Here is a 25,261-nt window from a genome sequence, read left to right on the forward strand (position 1 = left end):
ATTCCCATATAGGTCATGACAGAGTATTGAATAGAGTTCCCTGTGTTATACGGTAAGAGCTTATTAGTTAATTTCACATATAATAGTGTGTGTGTGTCGATCCCAGTCTCACAACTAATCCCTCCCCTGCTTATCCCCTTGGTAACTGTGTTTGTTTTCTACATCCTTAGCTCTATTTCTACAAATAAGCTAGTCTAGTTAGCGTAAATTTCAAGTTACATTATATATAAGCCAAAATTACTTTCCTATCCTTCAATAGGTAATTTTCTTTCATCACAAATTACAGGATATTGCTAAAATGGATTGTAAAGAAAAGACTCTATTTGCAATTAGGGAGAGGTTCTCTTAAATAATTAAAATACAACTTAGATATGTTCTCAATTCATATCTCATTCAGTTCACTTTGGCTGTAGATAAGACTTTTATGGATGGCTATTATTTGTAAACATTGAGGCTGTGTGATTAAAGCAAACGTCATATAATTCCTGAGGCAAGAAGATATAAGAACTTCAGAAACTTCCTGGGATCTCTAAGGACACTGAAGAAGGCAGGGGTCTTCAGAGCCTTGAATGCCAACCAGGTAATTAATCCTCCATGCCGTTGAGGGCATAGGGTTTTCTTTGAGTATCTGTTTTTCTTTGCCAGCTTTTAACTGGGCCAGAAAGAACAAGTTATAGTTCAAAACATGTTAATCATGCTTGTGTTGCTGTTTTTTTAATTTAAATTACTTATTTCTTTTCTTGTCTTATAAAGAGCATTGGCTTTGGTCTCAAATAGTGTTGAGTTAAACCCTAGCTCAGCAATCTAGAAGCTGTGAAACTGTAGGATAGATACTTAATCTCCATAAACTTTTGGGTCTTCATGTGCAAAATAAGCTAATGATATCTGGAATGCAGCTCAGTTATGGGGATTAAATTGGATGACACTGGAGCATTCAGTGAATGTCAATTTGTTAAGATTCAGTTATAGGTTATAGTAGTGCCCTACCTTATCCTGGGGGCACTCTCCGAAGTATGCTATCTTCAGTCAGCTGGAGTCAGAAAATATTAAATGGTAAACTCCAAAAAAAAAAAGTCATAAATTATAAATTGTGCCACGCTCTGTTCTGAGCAGCCTGATGAAATCTAGCATGATCCTGCTTATTCCCACCCAGGAGGCAGGTCATCCCTTTGTCCAGCGTACTGCTTCCCTCCACCCCCACCCCCACCACCCTGATTAGCATAGGAAAAACAGCATATATAGGGTTCTGTAATATCTGTGATTTCAGGGGGTCTTAGAATGTATTCCCTGCAGATAAGTGGGGAGGACTATATTTAAAAAGATGCTGAACCGCCCTTCCCCAGATTGTTGACCTGAGAGCGAAGCTTTTACCATTTGTGTCTTGAAGCGGGTACAGGACAGCCAACATACCTCTATCACTTTTGGAATGGAGGCTCCTCAGAGGAATTAATTGCAGGTTAATACCATAATTAAAAGAGAGAGAGAGGTCATCACAGCCACACACTCTTCACTCTTTTGTTTCCCTCCTTATCAACACTGTCAGAGTGTCCATATGGACCTAATCTTTAGATTTTCTGGGAAAGTTTCCATTTCAAATACTCTGTTCCACCATTTATTTCCCTTAAGCAATCTATTATTTGAGAGTTAGAACATGTATGCTGATTTGGGGATCATAAAGTATGGTCAAATTAAAATGCAATGAATTACTCATCTTAGTAATTTGGGGGAAAAACCTTTTTCCCAACCCCATGCTTACACTAAAGTGTTGCCTAATGGATAAAAAAAATAGAATAGAGGTAGATATTTTAATCTTATGTGGATGGAAATGGCCAGTTTTTCAAATATAAATTCCAAAAGTTATAAAGGATATAATACCTATGACAATTTTTGAAATTTTCAGTAGGCAAAAAAAATATATTGTAAACAAGAGAAAATACAGACTGGGAAATATTTTTGGTAAGATATAAAAGACAATAAATATACAAAGAAAGCCCTCCAGATTTCTGAGGAAAAAGATAAAAAATCCAACAATCAGCTGTGCAAAGCTGTAAACCAAAAATTCATAAAAGAAAATTTAAAAGCTAATCATTATATAAAAGGACATCCCACTTTATCAGTATTTTTAAAATGAAGTTTTTCTTTAATATACCAAAATTAGCAAGAAAAAAAATGGACAAATCAGGTGTTCATTAAGGGCTGAGGAAAGCAGCATTCCTGCCCACTAGTGTTAGAATGAACACACACTACAGCCCGTTCAGGGGGCATTTTTAAAATTCTTTTAAATTTATTTTTTAATTGGATTATAATTGCTTTACAATGTTGTCTTGGTTTCTGCTGTACAACAACCTGAATTAGCTATAAGTATACGTATATCCCCTCCTTCTTGAGCCTCCCTCCTACTCCTCGAGGTTCAGAGGGTATTTTAGCCAAGAATATCAATGTGACAATTTGTGTGTTCTGTGAAATTACAACCCTGTGTATGTGAATTCAGACTTCCCAGATGGTGCTAGTGGTAAAGAACCCACCTGCTAAAGCAGGAGACGTAAGAGACAAGAGTTCGATTCCTGAGTCCAGCAGATCCCCTGGAGGAGGGATGGCAACCCACTCCGGTATTCTTGCCTAGAGAAGCCCATGGACAGAGAATCCTATGGACAGAGTAGCCTAGCAGGCTACGGTCCATAGGGTTGCAGAGTCAGACCCAACTTAAGCAACTTAGCAGGCTCTCACGTATGTGAATTTATACTAAAGACCAGGAGCAAAACTTCATAAAAGTTATGTGAGTGGAAGAAGGTTTATTACAATCAATCTGTTTCTGAGAGATAAAACCAGGTTACAGAATTATATGACTCTTTATACAAAATTATATAAATAACACATGCCTAGAAAAATGTTAATAAGCTCTTCACTCAATTGTTTCTCTGGAAGATTCCTTCGTATTCCTAGTTTTTCAATGATCTTTTAATAATTTGTGTACTATTTAGTCACAGGAAAAATAAAATTATTTTTTTTAAAGTGTGATATCTCCTAAGTGTAAAGGGAAGAAAGTTAAAGTTAGGAAATCTTGTTGTGGCTGTGTGACAATGAGAAAATGACTTCATACCTCAGGTTTTCTAAACTGTAAAGTGGAGATATTAGATAACATATTCAGTTTTAATTTTAACATTTAAAAACTCACGGTTGGGATTGACTTGATTGACTTAAACTGCTGCTGCTGCTGCTAAGTCGCTTCAGTCGTGTCCGACTCTGTGCGACCCCAGAGACGGCAGCCCACCAGGCTCCCCCGTCCCTGGGATTCTCCAGGCAAGAACACTGGAGTGGGTTGCCATTTCCTTCTCCAGTGTATGAAAGTGAAAAGTGAAAGTGAAGTCGCTCAGTCGTGTCCGACTCCTAGCGACCCCATGGACTGCAGCCTACCAGGCTCCTCCGTCCATGGGATTTTCCTGGCAAGAGTACTGGAGTGGGGTGCCATTGCCTTCTCCGGACTTAAACTATTAAAGCTCAAATACTGCCTCATCTGAGAGAAAGCTTGCTTTGGACGCCCTCTTCTGGCTGTCCTGAGAATAGCAAGGGCGGGCTCTTCAGAGTATACCAAATGCTTTCAGACTTGAAACCATTCAGCCCAGCAGAGTTAGATCTTTGGCATTGGCTTAGAGGCCTGGCATAAGATAATTTTTCCTAATCTTTATATTTAGCTTGAGATTCCTATTTATCTATTATTGAAGTATGTTGTTGTTCAGTCGCTCAGTTGTGTCCGACTCTTTGCCACCCCATGGACTGCAGCATACCAGGCTTCCCTGTCCATCTCCTGGAGCTTGCTCAAACTCATGTCAGCTGAGTCTGTGATGCCATCCAACCATCTTGTCCTCTGTCGTCCCCTTCTCCTGTCTTCAGTCTTTCCCAGCAGCAGGGTATAGTTAATTTATAGTGCTGTTAGTTTCTGGTGTACAACAAAGTGATTCAGTTATACATGTATACATATGTTCTTTTTAAAATTTTTTATTACAGAAAAGTGGACTTATTATTATTAGTAAAGTGGAGTTCCCTGTGCTATACAGTAGATGCTTGTTGATTATCTATTTTAAAGATACTCTGTATATATCAATCCCAAACTCTCAATTTACCCTTTCCCCATAACTTTCCCTTTTGGTAACCATAAGTTTGTTTCCTAAGTCTGTGAATCTGTTCCTGTTTTGTAAGTTCCTTTGTTTCATATTTTAGATTCCATGTAAGTGATATCATATGGTATCTGTCTTTCTCTTTCTGACTGACTTCACTTAGTATAATAATCTCTAGGTCCATCACACCTTCTTTTTCCATTCATCTGTTGATGGACATTTAGGTTGCTTCCATATCTTGTCTGGGGGCTTCCCTGGTGGCTCAACTGGTAAAGCATCCACCTGCAATGCAGGAGACCTGAGTTCGATCCCTGGGTTTGGAAAATCTCCTGGAGAAGGGAAAAAGGCTACCCACTCCAGTATTCTGGTCTGGAGAATTCCATGAACAGTATAGTTCACGGGGTCACAAGGAGTCACTCAGACATGACTGAGTGACTTTCACTTTCTTTATGTCTTGTCTATTGTAAACAGGGCTGAAATGAACATTGGGGTGCATGTATCTTTTCAAATTCCCTTTGTTGTATAATTTGGGTTTAGCCAGAGAAATATTTTTTCCTTCATTTATGATTTGGGCTTCTTAGGTGGCACAGAGGTAAAGAATCTGTCTGCCAATGAAGGCAATGCAGGAGACACATATTTGATCCCTGGATTAGGAACATCCCCTGGAGGAGGAAACGGCAGTCCAGTTCATTATTCTTACCTGGAAAATCCCATGGACAGTGGAGCCTGGCAGGCTACAGTCCATGGAATCACAAAGAATTGGGCACAGCTGAGCGACTGAGAAGCATACATTTACTAATTTGGCTTTTATAAATTCCTGGATCCACTTCACTAGTGTAAATGTGTTGAAATTTCAGATCTGGGTGAATCCAGGAGTATCAAGGAAAAACTGAAAGGACTCTGAGATCCGTGCTTCCTGAAGTACTTCTGTCCCTGCGGGAAGAGGAAGATGGCTCTGAAAAGCATGTGGCTGGTTTTTCTGATGAGCTGTGTAATCAGCACTGAAGTCCTGGATGGTGAGTATCAGTCACTAAGCTGGAATTGAGCCCACAGTCAGTGTTCTTTGTATGGTTGTAAGCCGTAGTGAAACCATCATCAATCAAGTGTAGATTATAATAATTATTTTGCAAATTTATTGTGAAGGGTGGAGGTAATGTATTTAAAGTACCTGTCACTTGGCAGTCAAGAAATGATAACTATAATTAGGACTACCCAGTGTTTTGTGCATTATTTTCCTATTTGAACATATTGGGGGATTCCAGTTTGCAAAGAGCATACAGACTAGTTGGAGAGATGGCTCCAATACACATATAGGTCCAGCATCAAGTATAAAGCCACATGTCATGACTTCCCTTGTGGTCTAGTGGCTAAGACTCTGTGCTCCCAATGCAGGTGGCCGGGTTCAATCTCTGGTCAGGGAACTAACATCCCACATACTGCAACTAAGACCTGGCACAGACAAATAAAGAAATAAACAAAAATAGGGCTTCCCTGATAGCTCAGTTGGTAAAGAATCGGCCTGCAATGCAGGATCAGTTCAGTTCAGTTGCTCAGTTGTGTCCAACTCTTTGCGACCCCATGAATTGCAGCACGCCAGGCCTCCCTGTCCATCACCAACTCCCGGAGTTCACTCAGACTCACGTCCATCGAGTCAGTGATGCCATCCAGCCATCTCATCCTCTGTCGTCCCCTTCTCCTCCTGCCCCCGATCCCTCCCAGCATCAGAGTCTTTTCCAATGAGTCAACTCTTCGCATGAGGTGGCCAAAGTACTGGAGTTTCAGCTTTAGCATCATTCCTTCAAAGAAATCCCAGGGCTGATCTCCTTCAGAATGGACTGGTTGGATCTCCTTGCAGTCCAAGGGACTCTCAAGAGTCTTCTCCAACACCACAGTTCAAAAGCATCAATTCTTCAGTGCTCAGCCTTCTTCACAGTCCAACTCTCACATCCATACATGACCACAGGAAAAACCATAGCCTTGACTAGACAGACCTTTGTTGGCAAAGTAATGTCTCTGCTTTTCAATATGCTATCTAGGTTGGTCATAACTTTCCTTCCAAGGAGTAAGCGTCTTTTAATTTCATGGCTGCAGTCACCATCTGTAGTGATTTTGGAGCCCAGAAAAATAAAGTCTGACACTGTTTCCATTGTTTCCCCATCTATTTCCCATGAAGTGGTGGGACTGGATGCCATGATCTTCATTTTCTGAATGTTGAGCTTTAAGCCAACTTTTTCACTCTCCACTTTAACTTTCATCACGAGGCTTTTTAGTTCCTCTTCACTTTCTGCCATAAGGGTGGTGTCATCTGCATATCTGAGGTTATTGATATTTCTCCCAGCAATCTTGATTCCAGTTTGTGCTTCTTCCAGTCCAGCGTTTCTCATGATGTACTCTGCATAGAAGTTAAATAGGCAGGGTGACAATATACAGCCTTGACATACTCCTTTTCCTATTTGGAACCAGTCTGTTGTTCCATGTGCAGTTCTAACTGTTGCTTCCTGACCTGCATACAGATTTCTCAAGAGGCAGGCCAGGTGGTCTGGTATTCCCATGTCTTTCAGAATTTTCTACAGTTTATTGTGATCCACACAGTCAAAGGCTTTGGCATAGTCAATAAAGTAGAAATAGATCTTTTTCTGGAACTCTCTTGCTTTTTCCATGATCCAGCAGATGTTGGCAATTTGATCTCTGGTTCCTCTGCCTTTTCTGAAACCAGCTTGAACATCAGGAAGTTCATGGTTCACATATTGCTGAAGCCGGGCTTGGAGAATTTTGAGCCTTACTTTACTAGCGTGTGAGATGAGTGCAATTGTGCGGTAGTTTGAGCATTCTTTGGCATTGCCTTTCTTTGGGATTGGAATGAAAACTGACCTTTTCCAGTCCTGTGGCCACTGCTGAGTTTTCCAAGTTTGCTGGCATAGTGAGTGCAGCACTTTCACAGCATCATCTTCCAGGATTTGAAATAGCTCCACTGGAATTCCATCACCTCCACTAGCTTTGTTTGTAGTGATGCTTTCTAAGGCCCACTTGACTTCACATTCCAGGATGTCTGGCTCCAGGTCAGTGATCACACCATCGTGATTATCTGGGTCATGAAGATCTTTTTTGTATAGTTCTTCTGTGTATTCTTGCCATCTGTTCTTAATATCTTCTGCTTCTGTTAGGTCCATACTATTTCTGTCTTTTATCGAGCCCATCTTTGCATGAAATATTCCCTTGGTATCTCTAATTTTCTTGAAGAGATCTCTAGTCTTTCCCATTCTGTTGTTTTCCTCTATTTCTTTGCATTGATCGCTGAGGAAGGCTTTCTTATCTCTTCTTGCTAGTCTTTGGAACTCTGCATTCAGATGCTTATATCTTTCCTTTTCTCCTTTGCTTTTCACTTCTCTTCTTTTCACAGCTATTTGTAAGGCCTCCCCGGACATGCATTTCTTTTCCATGGGGATGGTCTTGATCCCTGCTCCTGTACAATGTCACGAACCTCCGTCCATAGTTCATCAGGCACTCTATCTATCAGATGTAGGCCCTTAAATCTATTTCTCACTTCCACTGTATAATCATAAGGGATTTGATTTAGGTCATACCTGAATGGTCTAGTGGTTTTCCCTACTTTCTTCGATTTCAGTCTGAATTTGGTAATAAGGAGTTCATAATCTGAGCCACAGTGAGCTCCTGGTCTTGTTTTTGTTGACTGTATAGAGCGTCTCCATCTTTGGTTGCAAAGAACATAATCAATCTGATTTCAGTGTTGACCATCTGGTGATGTCCATGTGTAGAGTTTTTTCTTGGGTTGTTGGAAGTGGGTGTTTGCTATGACCAGTGTATTTTCTTAGCAAAACTCTATTAGTCTTTGCCCTTCTTCATTCCGTATTCCAAGGCCAAATTTGCCTGCTACTCCAGGTGTTTCTTGACTTCCTACTTTTCCATTCCAGTCCCCTATAATGAAAAAGACAATCCCAGTTCAATTCTTGAGTTGGAAAGATTTGCTGGAGAAGGGGTAGGCTATCTACTCCAGTTTCCCTTGGGTTTCCCTTGTGGCTCAGCTAGTAAAGAATCCATATGCAATACGGGAGACCAGGGTGCAATCCCTGGGGAGCATCAAGTATAAAGTCACATGTCAGGACTTCCCTGCTGGTCCAGTGGCAAAGACTGCACTCCCAATGCAGGTGGCCGGGTTCAATCCCTGGTCAGGGGACTAAGATCCCACATGCTGCAACTAAGACTGGGCACAGACAAATAAATAAATAAACAAAAATAAAATATTTTATAAATAAAATACCAAAGTAACACATCTGTGAGGTAGTAAACAATACCCTAGAATCTACCAGTGGAGAAAGCAGGGGAGGAAAGCTGCATATATGAGCTAAGAATAAGTATCCTGGCTGCTTTGACAGTCTGCAGAGGCCCTGCTGGTGTCGAATGTGGTACAGGGAGTGAAGAAACTCGCCTGAGCAGCACTTCTATTGAGAAGAGGCCTCCTGAGAGGGCCCAGGGCTGTACATGACCCAGGACTTCTCCCAGCACGGATACCTAGGCCAAGGAAGAGAGTGAGTGGAAGGAGATACAAAGAGAAGCAGGGTTCTTGGGGCCTCATGTTGGTGCTCGTGGCTGAAGTCTGCGGGTCCAGCTACCAGCTCTCTCAACCATCTACGGCCATTCAGGACCCGGGGAACTCAACCACTTTCTCTGGAACGTGATAGCGTGTGAAAGACTAGGGGAGGCTGCCCTCAAGCTCCCCCAGCAGGCCGCATTCCATGGCCATTTCTAATCAACAGCCTGGGTAGTTAGGGCTTTGCTGCTCTAAAATTTGCTCAAACTGTGCTGTGGAGAGTGAGCTGTCCAAGAAGGGGGGGTGGGGGGAGGAGAGGCAGTGAGGGAGTTTGGGATGGGCATGTACACACTGCTCTACTGAAAATGGATTGGCAACAAGGACCTACTGTACAGCACAGGGAACTCTGAGCAACGTTGTGTGTCGGCCTGGATGAGAGGGGAGTTTGGGGGAGAATGGATACACATATATACATATATATACACACACACATATATATATGGCTGAATTCCTTCACTGTTCACCTGAAACTCTCACAATATTGTTCATCAGCTATACTCCAATAGAGTAGGCCCCTTGCTTCACACCAGGTGCTCCTCGTTCAGTTCTCCTTGATTTCTCTTTCGAACTCTGAAGTGACTCTGCTTGGCATCCTGTGGGCAAATGTGTGAGCACAGATTCTCCACCACCAGGCACTGTATTTTTTCCTGAATCCAGGTAGTGAGAGCAGAGCTCCCAGCGGCACACTGGAGGACCTAGAGGGGTCAGGGCAAAGCACCTTGGGTCATGCTTAAGGCCGGACAACCAGTGCACTCTCTTTCCCTGCCCTGTGTCTGTTTTGAGCGTCCTTCTCAGTTTCTGTCCACGTCACTCTGTTCAGCTCCCTCTGAGCCTCTCTGTGTCTTTCTGACCCTTTCCGTGTATTTCTCTTTGTCTCTTGCTGTCTTCCCACTCACCCTGGTGTCTCTGTCTCTTACTAACTTTCTGCTGGTCTCTGTGCCCGAGTCTCTGTGTGTCGATGACTGTCTGTCTCTCTGCCTCATTCTTTCCTCTCCTTCCTCCCCCATCACCTCACCACTCACCTCACGATACTAGAGCCAAGGCCGCAGCTCTCTGACGCGTGAGCTCCTGGAGGGGCAGACTGCGCTGCTCTGCTGGGGCTGCCGCTCTGCCTCCCACCACCTCACACCTCATGGAGCATTTACTATGTCCCGGGAGCTGTTCCAGGCATTCCAGTCACCCCCATAATAACCCTGTCAAGTAGATTGTCATTATCCTCAGTTCCAGAGGAGAAAACAAAAGCAGAGAGTTGTCATGTCCTGGAGTCCCACAGCAAATAAGTGGCAGAAACATTGAAAAAACTAAGATCATGGCATCCAGTCCCATTGCTTCATGACAAATAGATAGGGGGAAAGTGGAAATGCTGACAGATTTTATTTTCTTGGGCTCCAAAATCACTGCAGATGGTGACTGTAGCCATGAAATTAAAATATTCCTGATCCTTGGAAGACAAGCTAAGAAAACCTAGACAGCATATGAAAAAGCAGGGACATCACTTTGTCGAGAAAGGTCTATATGGTCTAAGCTGTGGTTTTTCCAGTAGTCACGTATGGATGTGAGGGTTGGACCATAAAGAAGGATAAGCACTGAAGAACTGATACTTTCCAACTGTGGTGCTGGAGAAGATTCTAGAGAGTCTCTTGGACTGCAAGGAGATCAAACCAGTTAATCCTAAAGGAAATCAACCCTGAATATTCATTGAAATGACTGATGCTGAAGCTCCAATACTTTTCATCCTCATTTGAAAAGACCCTAATGCTGGGAAAGATTGAAGGCAAGAGGAGAAGGGGACAACAGATGATGAGATGGTTGGATGGCATCAGTGATTTGATGGGCATAGTATGAGCAAGCTCCGGGAGATGGTAAAGGACAGGGAAGCCTGGTGTGCTGCAGTCCATGGGGTCACAAAGAGTCAGACATGAGTTAGTGACTGAACAACAACAGCATCTTTTAACTTCTGAATTCTTCATTTTTATTTCTTTTTATTTAGGAAAACAATCAGCAGTTTAGACAAGGCGTAGTATGCGTTCAGGAGAGCGTAAGTCAGGAGTTAGGTTAAATTGCCTAGTGATTTAATGCCTATAGTTAGGCTTTTTCAAGGTTAAACAGAGGGCTTCCCAGGTGGTGCTAGTGGTAAAGAAGCTGCCTGCCAACACAGGAAACATAGGAGATGTGGGCTCAATCCCTGGGTCGGGAAGATCCACTGGAGGAGGGCATGGCAATCCACTCCGGTATTCTTGCCTGGAGAATCCCATGGACAGAGGAGCCTGGTGAGCTACAGTCCATAGAGTCCCAAAGAGAATCAGACACGACTGAAGTGACTTAGCACACAGGCAAGGTTAAAGGGAAACAAAATGGGCAAGCAGGAAAGGGCAAAAGAGACACTTTGACATTGAAACTTTTCTTGCTGTGCCTCCACTAGGTTAGTCACTGTCCATCATTCACAGATACAAAGCAGAGCACAAGCAAAGGATCTATGTCAACCATGAGCGTCATGTCCCAAGCTGCAGCTGGGGCCGCTGCACAGGAAGCTGTGTTTCACTAGGGCCATAAGACCAGGCTGTGAACACCCTTGAATGCCCAGCTGAGTGGAGAGCTTATCTGAAAGCAACAGGAGATTTGTAGGAGAGGAGATTTGTAGGCAAGGAATGAAGTAGAACAGGGCTTCCCTGGTGGCTCCGCAGTAAAGAATCTGCCTGCAATGCAGGATACAGGGGTTCGATCCCTGGATTGGGAAGATCCCCTGGATCAGGGAATGGCAACCCACCCCAGTATTCTTGCCTGGAGAATTCCATGGACAGAGGAGCCTGGCAGACCTCAGTCAATGGGGTCTCAAAGAGTTGGACACGACTGAGGGGCTAACACACACAATGACGTAGAACAGAAGCGTAAGGCAGGCAAGTGACAGCAGCGTCATCTGCCCGAGGAGAGAGGAGAAGCTGTGTGACCACAGCAGTCCGGGGACATGCGCTGGGGGTGCAAAGACTCCTGCACGCATCCACAGCATTACCGAGCAGCCACACTGGCACAAGTCCAGACTTACTAGCTCAGCATCCCCTTCATTACCTGGGTCCTCTGCATTTCCAGCAGTTTCAGTGCCATGGTCCATTCATCAGTCCACTAGCTGAAAGAGTTTGCGCTTCTCTCTGAATCATGGTTTCCCTGGCTTCTGGGCCCTGACTCTCTCCTTCTGTTTTCTATAGTGGTTGCCTGACAGGTCCTCTACATGTAAGGCAAACCTAAGTGCTTGCTCTTCCTGCTGCCATTTCTTGGCTCACCCACCCCCTTAGCCTAAAATGTTCCCCTCCCCTGGCTACTGACTTACAGCCCCCCATTCTCAAGTTCCTGCCAAGTTGCCATCTAACTGGTTGTGCATTCCCCTAGATTAAAAAAAAGAAAAACCCACTTGCTCCCTATCATGCCTAAAACTACCAATTGATGCCCCTCATCCACTCTTGTGATCTCTTGAATTACATCTGTTTGATCTTGCTACCAGTGTGGGGATTCTACCAGTTGCTGAGGATGTTTATTCCAATTACATATTCCATTATTGAGGAGATTAGCACAGGGATGGGCTTGGAGGACCACTGGGTCCGTGGAAAATAGTCCTGAGCTAAAACATCATTGATTGCTCGACCTCCAAAAACCTCTACTTGACTGGAAGACCTCAGTGATGTCTGGGGCCTCCTGAAATCGGTGTCAGTTCAGAGCCAGTGTCCGGTATCCTCAAAGATCTGATTATCTCCTTTTCCCCAGTGCTGAAGTACTCTGGTAAAAGACCACAGCCCCCTCTGGAGATGCTAGGAGAAAGGAGAACAGTATAAAGATGTGGCAGCTGAGAGAGAGCCTTCCTCCAGGACGCTCAGGCTCTCCTCCTTCAAGGGGACCTGGGTCTTAAACTGGCTAAGGTGCTGAACTGCTTTTTCTTTCCTTTGTAACTTGTATTTGCTTTTGTTTGTGCACAGCCATTATCGTGAGACCTAGCTGTGCTACCGGCTGGTTTTACCATGGGTCATATTGCTATGGATACTTCCGGAAGCTGAGGAACTGGTCCGAGGCTGAGGTAAGAAATCTGGCTCATGCTCAGAGAGGTGTCTCTAGAGCAAGGGAACACCCGAAGCTCCAGGTATCATTCAACTCAGAAGGTCCTTCTGAGTGTTCAAGGGTCCTTCCCTGGTGTTCCGAGAAGTCACCTGGCAGGTGAAGTGGAGAGAAGAGGGTTACCCTTTCAACTCCTCTAATGTTGTAAGCATCGATGGAGCACATCGAGGGGCAAAAGGTGGAAGTAGTGACATATTTCCTCTTTGGGGGCTCTGAAATCACTGCAGTGGTGACTGCAGCTGTGAAATCAGAAGACATTTGCTTCTTAAGCAGGAAAACTATGACAAACCTAGACAGTGTGTTGGAAAGCAGAGACATTGCTCTGCCAATAAAGGTCCATATAATCAAGGCTATGTTCTTCCCAGTGGTCATGTACAGTTGTGGTTGTGAGAGTTGGACAATAAAGAAGATGGAGCACCAAAAAATTGATGCCTTCAAACTGTGATGCTGGAGAAGACTCCTGAGAGTCCCCTGGACAGCAAAGATACCAAACCAGTCAATCTTAAGGGAAATCAATCCTGAATACTCATTGGAAAGACTGATGCTGAAGCTGAAACTCCAGTATTTTGGTCATTTGATGCAAACAGCTGACTCATTGAAAAAGTCCCTGATGCTGGGAAAGATTGAGGGCAGGAGGAGAAGAGGGCATCAGAGGATGAAATGGCTGGATGGCATCACTGATGCAGTGGACATGAACTTGGGCAAACTTTGGGAGATGGTGAGGGACAGGGAGGCCTGGCGTGCTGCAGTCCATGGGGTCGCAAAGAGTTGGACACGACTGGGTGACTGAACAATGACAAATCAATGGAGAGCATGCTACAGGCCCAGACCCTGGGGTTGCTGCAAAGGCATGAGAATGAACCAGAGACAGCCTCCCCTCGGGGAGTCCGTTATCAGGGAAAAAGACAGAAGCACATTAAGCCAAAGAGGATGAGATGAGGGACTTACAGAAAGAACAACTTGAATTGCTGTACAAGATTTACCAGCTTCAGAGCCACCTGACAGAGAGTGAAGCATTCTGAACACATGGAAGGCCTTAGGGACCCCACAACTCAACAAATGCATTGGTTTCATTTCACTGAGGCTTTCCTAAGAGATACCCACCTAGCCAGTCAGAGTAAGTTACCTCGGAATGTGAGGAGTCAGGGCTGCTGTGTCTCTGAATTGTGGTTGTTTTACTGGAGTGACCGACTGGGGAGACCAGTGGGGATATGGGGTACAATCTGGGCCCACAATGGCCTCAGACATTTGTACTGTCTGTCCCCAGAGAGCCCAACACTAATTCTACCATAACAAAGAGGAAGATACCTGGGGAGCTTTGGAATAATATGCGTGCTCAGTCACTTCAGTCATGTCCGACTCTTTGCGACCCCATGGACTATAACCGGCAGGCTCCTCTGTCCATGGGATTCTCCAGGCAAGAATACTAGAGTAGGTTGCCCTGCCCTTCTCCAGGGGATCTTCCCAACTGAGGGATTGACCTGCTTCTCCTGTGTCTCCTGCATCGCAGGCAGATTCTTTACCCACTGAGCCACCTGGGAAACCCACCTGGGAAGTCCAAGTCTATATTGGAATAATATAGGTGTGCGTTTAAATCACGCTTTGCCAGGCATTAGTTAGAGCTATACCTCACTTTACCAGTTTTCTTCTGTAACATGGGGATAATGCTTTCATTCCATGGGGTTGTTGGGGTTGTTGCAAAAAACCTCTGGCACATGGTAGATGCTCAATTCAGATTTTCAAGGCAAAAACAATCCATAACATTGCTACCGAGCCTTAGCAGAGTTAACCACTCCTGAACCAGAGTGCAGAGAAGGTGTCAGGAAAGACTGGAGAAATTGACCCCACAGCTCTGTGTTTCTTGATTCCTAGCTGCTATCTTAGTTCACAAAACTCCTGGAGGCAATGGAGCTGGCATGAAAATGACAGGTAAACCCAATCGCAGACCGAAGAAGCAGAGCTCTGGGTTCTAGCCATGTGAACTTACAGGGAAAATATCACGTAAACCAACTGAGCCTGTTTGCTCTTCTGTCCCAGCAATCTTTGTGATTGGTACACTCCCTAAACATGGACTGGGAATCCAGCTTCCACACCTCACAAATTTGAAAGGCAAATGAAATTATGGATGTAAAAACATTTGGGTTTTGTAAAGTGGCTGGCACTTAGTGTGAGGACTGCTAAGTCACTTCAGTCGTGTCCAACTCTTTGCGACCCTATGGACTGTAGCCCACCAGACTCCTCTGTCCATGGGATTTCCAGGCAAGAATACTAGAGTGAGTTGCCATGCCCTCCTCCAGGACTAAATTATCATGAAACAGTAACCACATCTAATATTGAGCAAGTTCAAAGGCAAGCATTAGAGTAGCAACCACAGTCAAACCATGCTTTTATTAAATTAAGTTTTATCATGTAGGCAGATCCTGTAACAAAGCCCAGGAGAGCATAAAGTATGTGTCTCTGTCTGTGTAAAATGTGTGGATATAAAATGATCTTTTCAGTTGGGCAGTAAGTTTCTAGTTAGAGAATAGCACATTTTACAATCCGTGGTCTCAGACTTATTGAAGTGTATTACTATAATACATCATTATGACAGTTCCATCCTCGTAACAACTCCCTTGTGTAGCCATAATTATGTCCTCCATTCTACAGACGAGGAAGAGAGGTGCAGGGACTTGTCACGGTCACATACACAAATGAGAGGCGAGTCCAGGACCCCAGGCACTTCTCCTGGCCCTAAAGCTCGTGACCTGGCCTCGAGGGGACCTCACACCTGTGACATTGTGCTTTCTTCCATGATGACAGGAAGTCTTCTGTCCCGAGAGGCGGCGAGGGCTGTGTGTGCATGCTGCGTGCTGAGCTAGGGTTCTGAGGGGAAGGCTGTGCTTTTCTTTCTTTTTTTTTTCTAATTCTTCTTGAAATACAATTGATTTACAGTATCCCAGGAGTTTCAGGTGTACAGCAAAGTGATTCAGGTATACATATGCCTCTATCAATATATTCTTTTTTAGATTCTTTTCCCTTATAGGTCTTTACAAGATGTTGAGTAGAGTTCCCTGTGCTATACAGTAGATCCTTGTTGTTTATCTGTTTCATATATTGTAGTATGTGTATTTTAATTCCAACCTTCAAATTTATCCCTCGCCCTCTGACTCCTTTGGTAACCAGAAGTTTGTTTTTTATGACTGTGAGTCTGTTTCTGTTTTCTAAATAAGTTTGTTTGCATCATTTTTAAGATTCCACATATAAGTGATATCATATGGTATTTGTCTTTGTCTGACTTACTTCACTTAGTATGATAGTCTCTAGGTCCTTCCATGTTGCCACAAATGTTATTATTTCATTCTTTTTTGTGGCCGAGTAATAGACTCTCAGAGAAGGCAATGGCAGCCCACTCCAGTACTCTTGCCTGGAAAATCCCATGGATGGAGGAGACTGTGGGCTGCAGTCCATGCGGTTGCTAAGAATCGGACACAACTGAGCGACTTCACTTTCATTTTCCACTTTCATGCATTGGAGAAGGAAATGGCAACCCATTCCAATGTTCTTGCCTGGAGAATCCCAGGGGCAGTGGAGCCTGGTGGGCTGCCGTCTGTGGGGTTGCACAAAGTCGGACATGACTGAAGTGACTTAGCAGCAATAGACTCTGATGCTGGGAGGGATTGGGGGCAGGAGGAGAAGGGGACGACAGAGGATGAGATGGCTGGATGGCATCACCGACTCAATGGACGTGAGTTTGGGTGAACTCCGGGAGTTGGTGATGGACAGGGAGGCCTGGCGTACTGCGATTCATGGGGTCACAAAGAGTTGGACTCAACTGAGCAACTGAACTGAACTGAATAGTCCATTATTACTCAGCCCATAATGGACTATTACTCAACCATAAAAAAGATATACCATTTCTTCTTCATCCATTTGTCTGTAGATGGACATTTAGGTTGTGGGCTATGTTTTTAAACCTCATATCTCCTCCTTGCCCTCAGCTCGAGTGTCAGTCATATGGAAACGGAGCCCATTTGGCATCTGTCCTGAATTTAAAGGAAGCCAGCACCATAGCAAAGTACATAGGTGCCTATCAAAGAAACAAGCCGGTGTGGATTGGCCTGCATGACCCACAGAAGGTAACCTCAGACCTGGCGCACTCATGGCCCCGTGGGAAAAGCAGATAGACAGCTCCTGTCTGGGAAATGGGCCCAGGCCCACTGGCAAGGGCACACACAACAGATCTTCAGTCACCTGCCTCCGACTGATAGAGGCCAAGGCTTCCAGGTTAGGGACAAAGCAATGTCCTCCACTTACAGACCTACCCATTTAGAGCCCTCTCAAACCTTTTCAAACACAAAAGTACCAGCTCCCCAGAGCCTTTCAAAAGAGGTTTCTGTAAGTATGTAGGGGTATATACATATACAAATAAACACAGACACACACACAGAGTCTCATTGTGAGATCCCGCTTAATTAAATTCCAATTAGATCTTGAGGTAAAGGGGAAAGCTTTCAGTTAAGCTTTTCACCAGATGCGGTCATGTGTCTTATGCCCTCCTTAACTTTCTTCACTGGTCTTTCATTTTACCCCTCTCAGTACCTCTTTGTAAGAAATGACATGTGAGGTTGCTGAAGTCTCTGTGTGGGACCTGCAATTTATAGATTCTTTGTGGAGCTTCTATGTTAACCAAAAAAAGCACAAAGAATACAAGGAGAAAAATCCTAGACTTTGTGTTTCTTAATAAACTTTGCTATAGATGTTACAAATGATTTATACAATTAATTTTATATTGTTAGTATTCACACTGCTATCAACCAGAGCTCTCTCATTCAAAGATAAGATAAATATTTACATCTATTTCTATCTGATTTTTATTTATTTTTTTAATTGAAGGAATTTCTACCAGATTTTTTTAAATTTAATTTTTTACCTTCATGACTACGGCTAGTAAACTGCCTAATGAATTGTGCAATGAATGTATCAAAGAAATACAAATTAGAATAACAATATAATTTGACTTAGATTACTAGATGTTTGCTTTGTCTTAATGAATAGTATTTTTAAGATAAGGAGAAATTTCCCAGTAAATGAGGGTATAAATTCCTACAATGGAACTGTTTTTGAAAAGCAGTTTGGAAATGCATTTGAATATCCTTGAAATATTCATGCCCCTTGGTCATTAATTCTACTTCTGGGATTCTAGTTTTAAAAAATAATTTTAAGTGCAGAAACAGCTTTACAAATAAAATTGTTCATAGCTGTATTCTTTGCAGTAATTGTAAAATGGAAACAACATGACCATCAATCAATAGGAGAATGAGCAAGGTAAATTGTGGTATATTCTTACCATTAAAAAATGTTTGGAAAGCAAAATACTACAAAATTGAATATATATGTTTTAAAGGCTACCACATTTTTCAGTACATAAAAATATTGTGATAGATAAAAATGGTTATACCACAAGTAAATATGGTAAAATATTAGTAATGTTGTCTTCCTGAAGGTTAAATGGAGTGATTTTCTATTTTCCCTTCACACATTTCTGTGCTTTCCCAAGTTTTACAGTGAACGCTGTGTTTAAGCGGGCTGTGGTGACCATCTGGGCGGTGAGCAGGTGGGGAGGCTAACGTGTACGTGTCTCCCATCTCCTGTCGTTTGCAGAAGCATCATTGGCAGTGGGTCGATGGAGCCATGTATATTTACAGATCCTTGTCTGGCAAGTCCGTGGGTGAGAACAAGTACTGTGCTGAGATGGACGCCAAGACCTGTAAGTTCTACCACATCTCTTCCTGAATCCCAGCTCCTTCTCTTTCCTGTTAAGAGCGAAGCTGGATATTGACTCCTCTCTGCACCATTTCACACTCACAACTCTACAGGACAGAGGCCTCGTCCCAGACATTACTCACTGACCATTTGTGACCATTTCACAATCTTTGCCATATCTGTGTACCAGCCGTTCAGTTATCAATATTTTCTTTTACTCCAATCACTTTTTTCTTTTTTAAAAATTTTTCAATAACTCGTTTTAGCTGAAGTATAGTTGATTAACAATGTTGTGTTAATTACTGCTATACAGCAAATGATTACATTCACTTTTTTTTACATTCTCTTTTTTATGTTTTTTTTTTATCATAGTAAAAGTCACATAATAGAAAACACACTGTTTTAACCACGTTTAACTGTATAGCTCAGTGGCACTAAGGACATTCACACTGTTGTGCAACTCTCACCATCCTCCATCTCCCAAATTTTTCACCTCTTTAAGCTGAAACTCTGTCCCCATTAAACACTAAATTCCCCTTCCCTCTCCCCACATCCCTATCCCCACCCCATCCCTGGCATCTACCAATGACCTTTCTGACTCTGTAAGTTTGACTATTCTAGGTATCTCGTGTAAGTGGAATCAAATAGTGTTGGTCTGCACCCACTGTATATTGGAATCCATTGTTAAGATTAACTTAATATATGGCCTATGAGCAGACTGACCCCTCTTTTTTTCCCACTGTGCTACGCAGTAGCTTCTCATTGTTATCTATTTTAAACACAGTGGTGTGTACATGTCAATCCCAATCTCCCAATCCATCCCCTCCCCTTTTCCCCTCTAGGTGTCCATCCGTTTGTTCTCTACATCTGTGTCTCTGTTTATCTTAAAATTCTGTGCTGTACCATGAGGGGGAAATATGTCATATTTGGGGAAACCCAGACTACAGGGAGCAAATATGTGTGACTGCTTTCGGGCTTCTTTATAGTCAGGGTTCCCCATAAGCCCTGGAAACCTCGCTTTGCCTGCATTCTTCGCTCATATTCTCTGAGTTTCATCCCAGAACATAGTGCCCAGAACCTCGGCTGCAGGCTGGACACCGTCACTGCAGCCTCTTCAGTTCTCTTGCCTGCCTTCAAGCTTTGCTTTTCATGCTGATATGTTAGGGTTTTCAGCCTTGCTACAAATGCTGTTTGGAGTAGGTAATGCTTTGTTGTGGGAGCTGCCCTGTGCATTGTAGGGTTAACATTCCCTAGTCACTAACCAGCAGATACCAGCAGCACACACACACACACACACACACAGGTTGTAACAACCAAAAATGTCCGCAGACTTTGCTAAATGTCCCCTGAAAGTGTTAGTTGCTCAGTCATGTCCAACTCTTTGCAACCCCATAAACTGTAGCCTGACAGGCTCCTCTGTCCTTGGAATTTGCCAGGCAAGAGTACTGGAGTGGGTAGCCATTCCCTTCTCCAGGGGATCTCCTGACCCAGGGATCAAACCCACATCTTCTGCATTGGCAGGCAGATTCTTTACCATCTGAGCCACGAGGAAAGCCCTAAATATCCCCTGGTGAGACAAAATCACTCCTATATGAGAACCACAGCTAATAAATGACATGGAAAGGAAACAGAATGTCAAAGATGTAAAAGATGCTTGATCTGAAAGAGAACATCCCAGTGTGTTTAAAAGGCCTTTATAGTGTCACCAGGATTCCCCCACTAGCCAGGGGGTGAGCCTGGGAAGGGCCAGGACTGAGGACTCAGGTACTGGGACTCAGGTGGAAAGGGATGTGGAACAGGTTTACCATTGTCTGAAGAATAAAGATTATATGCAAAAACTTTCTGACAGCAAAGTGATGAACATGTGGAGACTAAACCTTCAGAGGTAAGTAGGTCATATCACAGACCAAGGAGGCACTTCCCACAGTCTCGAAGGGACTACAGCTGCTGTTTAAGGAATAAGTCATCTCTGATGGAAGGAATACACCAAGACCAATATGTAGAAGCTACCAAAATGTAAATTTCTATCCAAGCTAAGGAAAATATTCTGAACAGTCAGCATGGTCCAAAAATATAATGAGATACCCTAGAAAGTAGTGAGAAACCCATCAGTAGAGTTAACCAAGCAAAAGTGGTCATTGTGGTTGATATTGGGGCTTCCCTGGTGGTTTAATGGTAAAGAACCTGCCTGCCAATGCAGGAGACATGGGTTCGATCCCTGGGTTGGGAAAATCCCCAAGAAGAGGAAATGGCAACCCACTCCAGTATTCTTGCCTGGGAAATCCCATGGACAGAAGGAGCCTGGAGGGCTAAGTCAGACACGACTTAGCAGCTGAGCACACACTCATGGGGTTGTTATTGCAGCCGCAGCATTAAAGAGGAGAAAGGCAAATACTGCATGTTAATGCATATACATGAACTCTAGAAAGGTGTACTGATGATCCTATGTGCAGGGCGGCGAAGGAGACACAGACACAAAGAGCAGGCTTTTGGACTCAGTGGGGGAAGGAGAGGATGTGATGATTTGAGAGAATAGCATTGAACCAACCACATGCTTTACCATATGTAAAATAGATAAGCAGTGTGAGTTTGATGCATGAAGCAAGGCCCTCAAAGCCGGTGCTCTGGGACAACCTAGAGGATAGGGTGGGGAGACAGGTGGAAGAAGGGTTCAGGATGGGAATGCTGCATGTATGCCTATGGCTGATTCATATTGATATATAGCAAAAACCATCACGATATGGTAATCATCCTCTAATTAAAATAAATAATTAAAATTTTTAAAAAGTATTAAAAGAGGCTCATGGCACATGAGAGTCAGCTAAGGAACATTTAAAAAATATGAATTTCAGGGATCGCTTCAGACTGACAGCATCAGAATCCCTAGGGCTGGATGCCAGACCAAGCTCCAGGGGAGCGGGAACCATGGCCTCCCAAGGTCCCTCCCGTGATTCTAAGGTCTCAATCAGATAAAGCTCTCAAACAAAATCCTGACACTGTCAGTCTGTGTCCACATCAGCAAAGTTCCCAACAATGAAGTATCCTGTATGGGAACCAGAAGCCAGTCGTCCACCTGAGAACACCAGGCCACGGGACACTTCTCTTCCCGTTCACTCAGCCTAGCTCTCCACTCTCAGGATACAGGCTCTCGGGGCAGAAAAGCTCAAGGAAGGAAGCAAGGATTAGAAACTGGTGAAGGTAGAATTCAAAAGCGTATTCCCCTCAGCCCTGTCAATGTCACTTTATATTTATATAACAGATTTAGCTTCACCAACTCAGGGGCTATATAGTTTGTTTAAGACTCACAAGGTATAATATTAGTGTCCCCAATTACAGCCACACACACTCCATGTGTGTGCTTCTCTGTGTGACTGAACTTGTTCCTTTTTTCTGTTTAAAAAGACCAGGACCCTTTGGAAAATTGTATTTCACAGTGCTTCCTGAGTTACCTACTGGTTCACCATGAGATATTGAGTAATGATAACTAGGGTTCTACAACCGAAAAATAAATTTCATATTTAATATAGTTTAGGTCAAGGCCCTGGGCTCTGTATTCTGAATGCCTGGGGTAGGAGTCTAGTTCCTTCACTTAGCTGTGTGACCTTGACCAGATTCCTTACTTCTCTGTGCCTCAGACGCCACTCTGTATAGAGGGAAAAATAATACTAATCATCGTGGTGGTGGTGGTGGTTTAGTCATTAACTCCGGCTCTTGCGATCCCAAGGACTATATCCCACCAGGCTCCTCTGTCCCTGGGATTCTCCAGGCAAAAATGCTGGAGTGGGTTGCCATTTCCTTCTTCAGGGGATCTTCCCTAGCCAGGGATCAAACCCGGGTCTCCTGCATTGCAGGCGGATTCTTTACCAGCTGAGCCACCAGGGAAGCCCAATATATGTCAGATGCTTATTACTGTGCAGACTTGGCTTGTGCCTTTCATGGCCTGGAAGGGAGGCGAGTATGGTCTCCTACACCCCTCCCTGAACCTGCCCCTCTTTGACAGAGGAATGAGGGAGAAGAGACACTTTCCTAAGTTAGTGCCCACTGGGGAGCTTGCTGCGTTCCCCATGGTCGTTAGAAGCTCGTGCCATGCTCTCTTTGCCCCACACTTTGGCAATGCCCAGAATGTTTGCATCTCCATCTCATTTACACTCTGTGGCCCAGCTCTGGGCCCTGTGGCTGAGGGAGTGGTCAGGACCTATCTCCTCTTCCTCCTGAGAACCAGGCACCTCACCTTGGTTTGCCTGGCTGTACCTCCATGCACCCCGTCCCAGGCTCTTATCCCATCAACTTGACACACCCTGGTGCCAGTGCCAGAGCCAGATCTACAAGTCAAAGCCAGGCAGACAGCCAACTGGGGAGCAACTCATCGCTCAGTGGTAGACACACCAGATTGGCAAGCCATTCTGTGGAGCTTATTTTTTGGAAGAAAAAAAATTGAACCTTTCCTCAAAAATGCTTCAAAGTCCCATGGACAGAGGAGCCTGATGGGCTACAGTCCATGGGGTTGCAAAAGAGTCGGCCACGACTTAGCGATAAAACAACAACAACAAGAAAATGTCAAGCCCTCCCTTCCTCAAAAGCAATGCTGGTATGGAGCATCTGCAATTGTGTGTGACATTTAAATTATTTTTCTTTTAGCTTGTCTTGGAGTTCTCCAGAGAAACAAAGGAAAGAGAAGGTAGAGTGAGACAGACAGACAGAGCATGGGGGACAGAGAAATTTATTTTAAGGAATCAGCTCATGGAGTTGTGAAAGTGAAAGTCACTCAGTCATGTCCGACTCTTTGTGACCCCATGGATTATACAGTCCATGGAATTCTCCAGGCCAGAATACTGGAGTGCATAGCTGTTCCCTTCCAGGGGATCTTCTCAACCCAGGGATCGAACCCAGGTCTCTCACATTGCAGGTGGATTCTTTACCAGCTGAGCCACCAGGGAAGCCCTCATGCAATTGTGGGGGCTGGCAAATCTGAGGTTCACAGCACAGGTCAGCAGGCTGGATGTTCCTGCAAGTTGATGTTGTAGGCTTGAGGCTGAGAGTAGTCTGAATTCCTTCCTCTGGGGACCTCAGTCTTTTCTCTTAAGGCCTTCATTGATGAGATGATTACCAAGTTTTGGAGGGTAATCTCTATGCAAAGTCTACTGATTTAAATGCAAATGAAAGTGAAAGTTGCTCAGTCATGTCCAACTCTTGTGACCCCATGGACTGTACAGTCCATGGAATTCTCCAGGCCGCAATTCTGGAGTGGGTGGCCTTTAAATCACATCTAAATAGAAAAATACCTGCACAGCAAAATGTAGACTAGTGTTTGACCTAACAACTGGGCACTACATCCTAGTCAGGTCAGTTCAGTTCAGTCTCTCAGTTGTATCTGACTCTTTGAGACCGCATGGACTTCAGCATGCCAGGCCTCCCTGTCCATCACCAACTCCTGGAGTTTACTCAAACTCATGTCCATTAAGTCGGTGATGCCATCCAACCATCTCATCCTCTGTTGTCCCCTTCTCCTCCCACCTTCAATCTTTCCCAGCATCAAGGTCATTTCAAATGAGTCAGCTCTTTGCATCAGGTGGCCAAAATAGTGGAGTTTCAGCTTCAGCATCAGTCCTTCCAATGAATATTCAGGACTGATTTCCTTTAGGATGGACTGGTTGGATCTCCTTGCAGTCCGAGGGACTCTCAAGAGTCTTTTCCAACACCACAGTTCAAAAGCATCAATTCTTCGGTGCTCAGCTCTCTTTACAGTCCAACTCTCACATCCATACATGACTACTAGAAAAACCATAGCTTTGACTATTGACATCCTAGTCAAGCTGCCACAAACTTTTGTACCCTATCCATGGGTTCAAGCAAACACCCAGATAATGCTGATAAACTCAACACAGCAAGTGGGTGGATTTAAATATCTGTTTATTTTCTTGCAGATTTTTTAACTTGGACCAGAAAAGAATGCGATAAGCGCCAACACTTCCTGTGCAAGTACCGACCCTAGAGCAAGAATCCAGATCCGGCCAACCCTGGCTCAAGGCCCTTTCTTCTTCCTTCTCTGCCATGCTGCCTATCTGATCATTGTCTCGAAGAGTAAACATAGCAACTAAGACTGATGAAGCCCTTATTCCACTGACATTTTAAGCTCAGAGGCAGGGATGTCAACATTGGTATGACAGTGTCTTCTAGCTTGAAATATTCACCCCACAATCCCTTTCCATAGTACTCTCTTTTCCTCCTCCCCACCTCCACTATCTTTAGCAGATGAGGGGTGCCTCTCCCACTGATGAAAGAGCCAGGTCTTTGGCCATCAGGGATAAAGGTTTGATGGTAAGAGAAGAAATTCAGGAAAAAGCCTTTTGCCCACTTCAGCTTCTGCATTCCTCTACCCTCTCTCTATTGCTCTCACCCACCTCCTTAGCCATCTGCTTATTTTTCCATTTGTCATGGGAACATTTCCATTTGTCAGGAAAGTCTCTGCTAGGTAGATATAGACCATAAAATTTCAGGGCCATTTTTAAATGAATGGTTGTATGCAGAGAAGTTTGTTCTGTTCCAGTTCAGTAGCGATGAGAGTGAAAAGGTGAAATAAGACTCAGAAAACACACCCAAGTGTTTCTTCATTTCCTTCTTCCTAGTATTTGCTTTCCACCTCCTTAGCATAATTCCTCCCCAGCTGCAGCCGTGGTTAGATAGAGGAGAG

At 43.9% G+C, this 25,261-nt stretch overlaps 1 protein-coding gene across 1 annotated transcript; it reads left to right on the plus strand.

Moving 5' to 3' along the window:
• Positions 1–341: 341 nt before the first annotated feature.
• REG4 (regenerating family member 4) lies at positions 342–24,670 on the plus strand. Its single transcript, XM_006049349.4, has 6 exons — positions 342–580; positions 4,973–5,131; positions 12,690–12,787; positions 16,806–16,943; positions 18,469–18,574; positions 24,495–24,670. The coding sequence occupies exons 2-6, from the start codon at positions 5,065–5,067 to the stop codon at positions 24,560–24,562; spliced, it is 477 nt and encodes a 158-aa protein (XP_006049411.3). The 5' UTR covers positions 342–580; positions 4,973–5,064; the 3' UTR covers positions 24,563–24,670.
• The last annotated feature ends 591 nt before the right edge of the window (positions 24,671–25,261 follow it).

This window comes from Bubalus bubalis, chromosome 6 (genome assembly GCF_019923935.1).
Source record: "Bubalus bubalis isolate 160015118507 breed Murrah chromosome 6, NDDB_SH_1, whole genome shotgun sequence".
NCBI classification, from domain to species: Eukaryota; Metazoa; Chordata; class Mammalia; order Artiodactyla; family Bovidae; genus Bubalus; species Bubalus bubalis.

What these genes read in the sequence shown, in the direction of transcription:
- REG4 (XM_006049349.4), top strand. Translation starts at nt 5,065, where the DNA reads ATGGCTCTGAAAAGCATGTGGCTGGTTTTTCTGATGAGCTGTGTAATC. An exon ending in CAGCACTGAAGTCCTGGATG is followed by an intron (nt 5,132 to 12,689) that starts GTGAGTATCAGT and finishes GTTTGTGCACAG; the next exon opens with CCATTATCGTGAGACCTAGC. An exon ending in GGAACTGGTCCGAGGCTGAG is followed by an intron (nt 12,788 to 16,805) that starts GTAAGAAATCTG and finishes CCTTGCCCTCAG; the next exon opens with CTCGAGTGTCAGTCATATGG.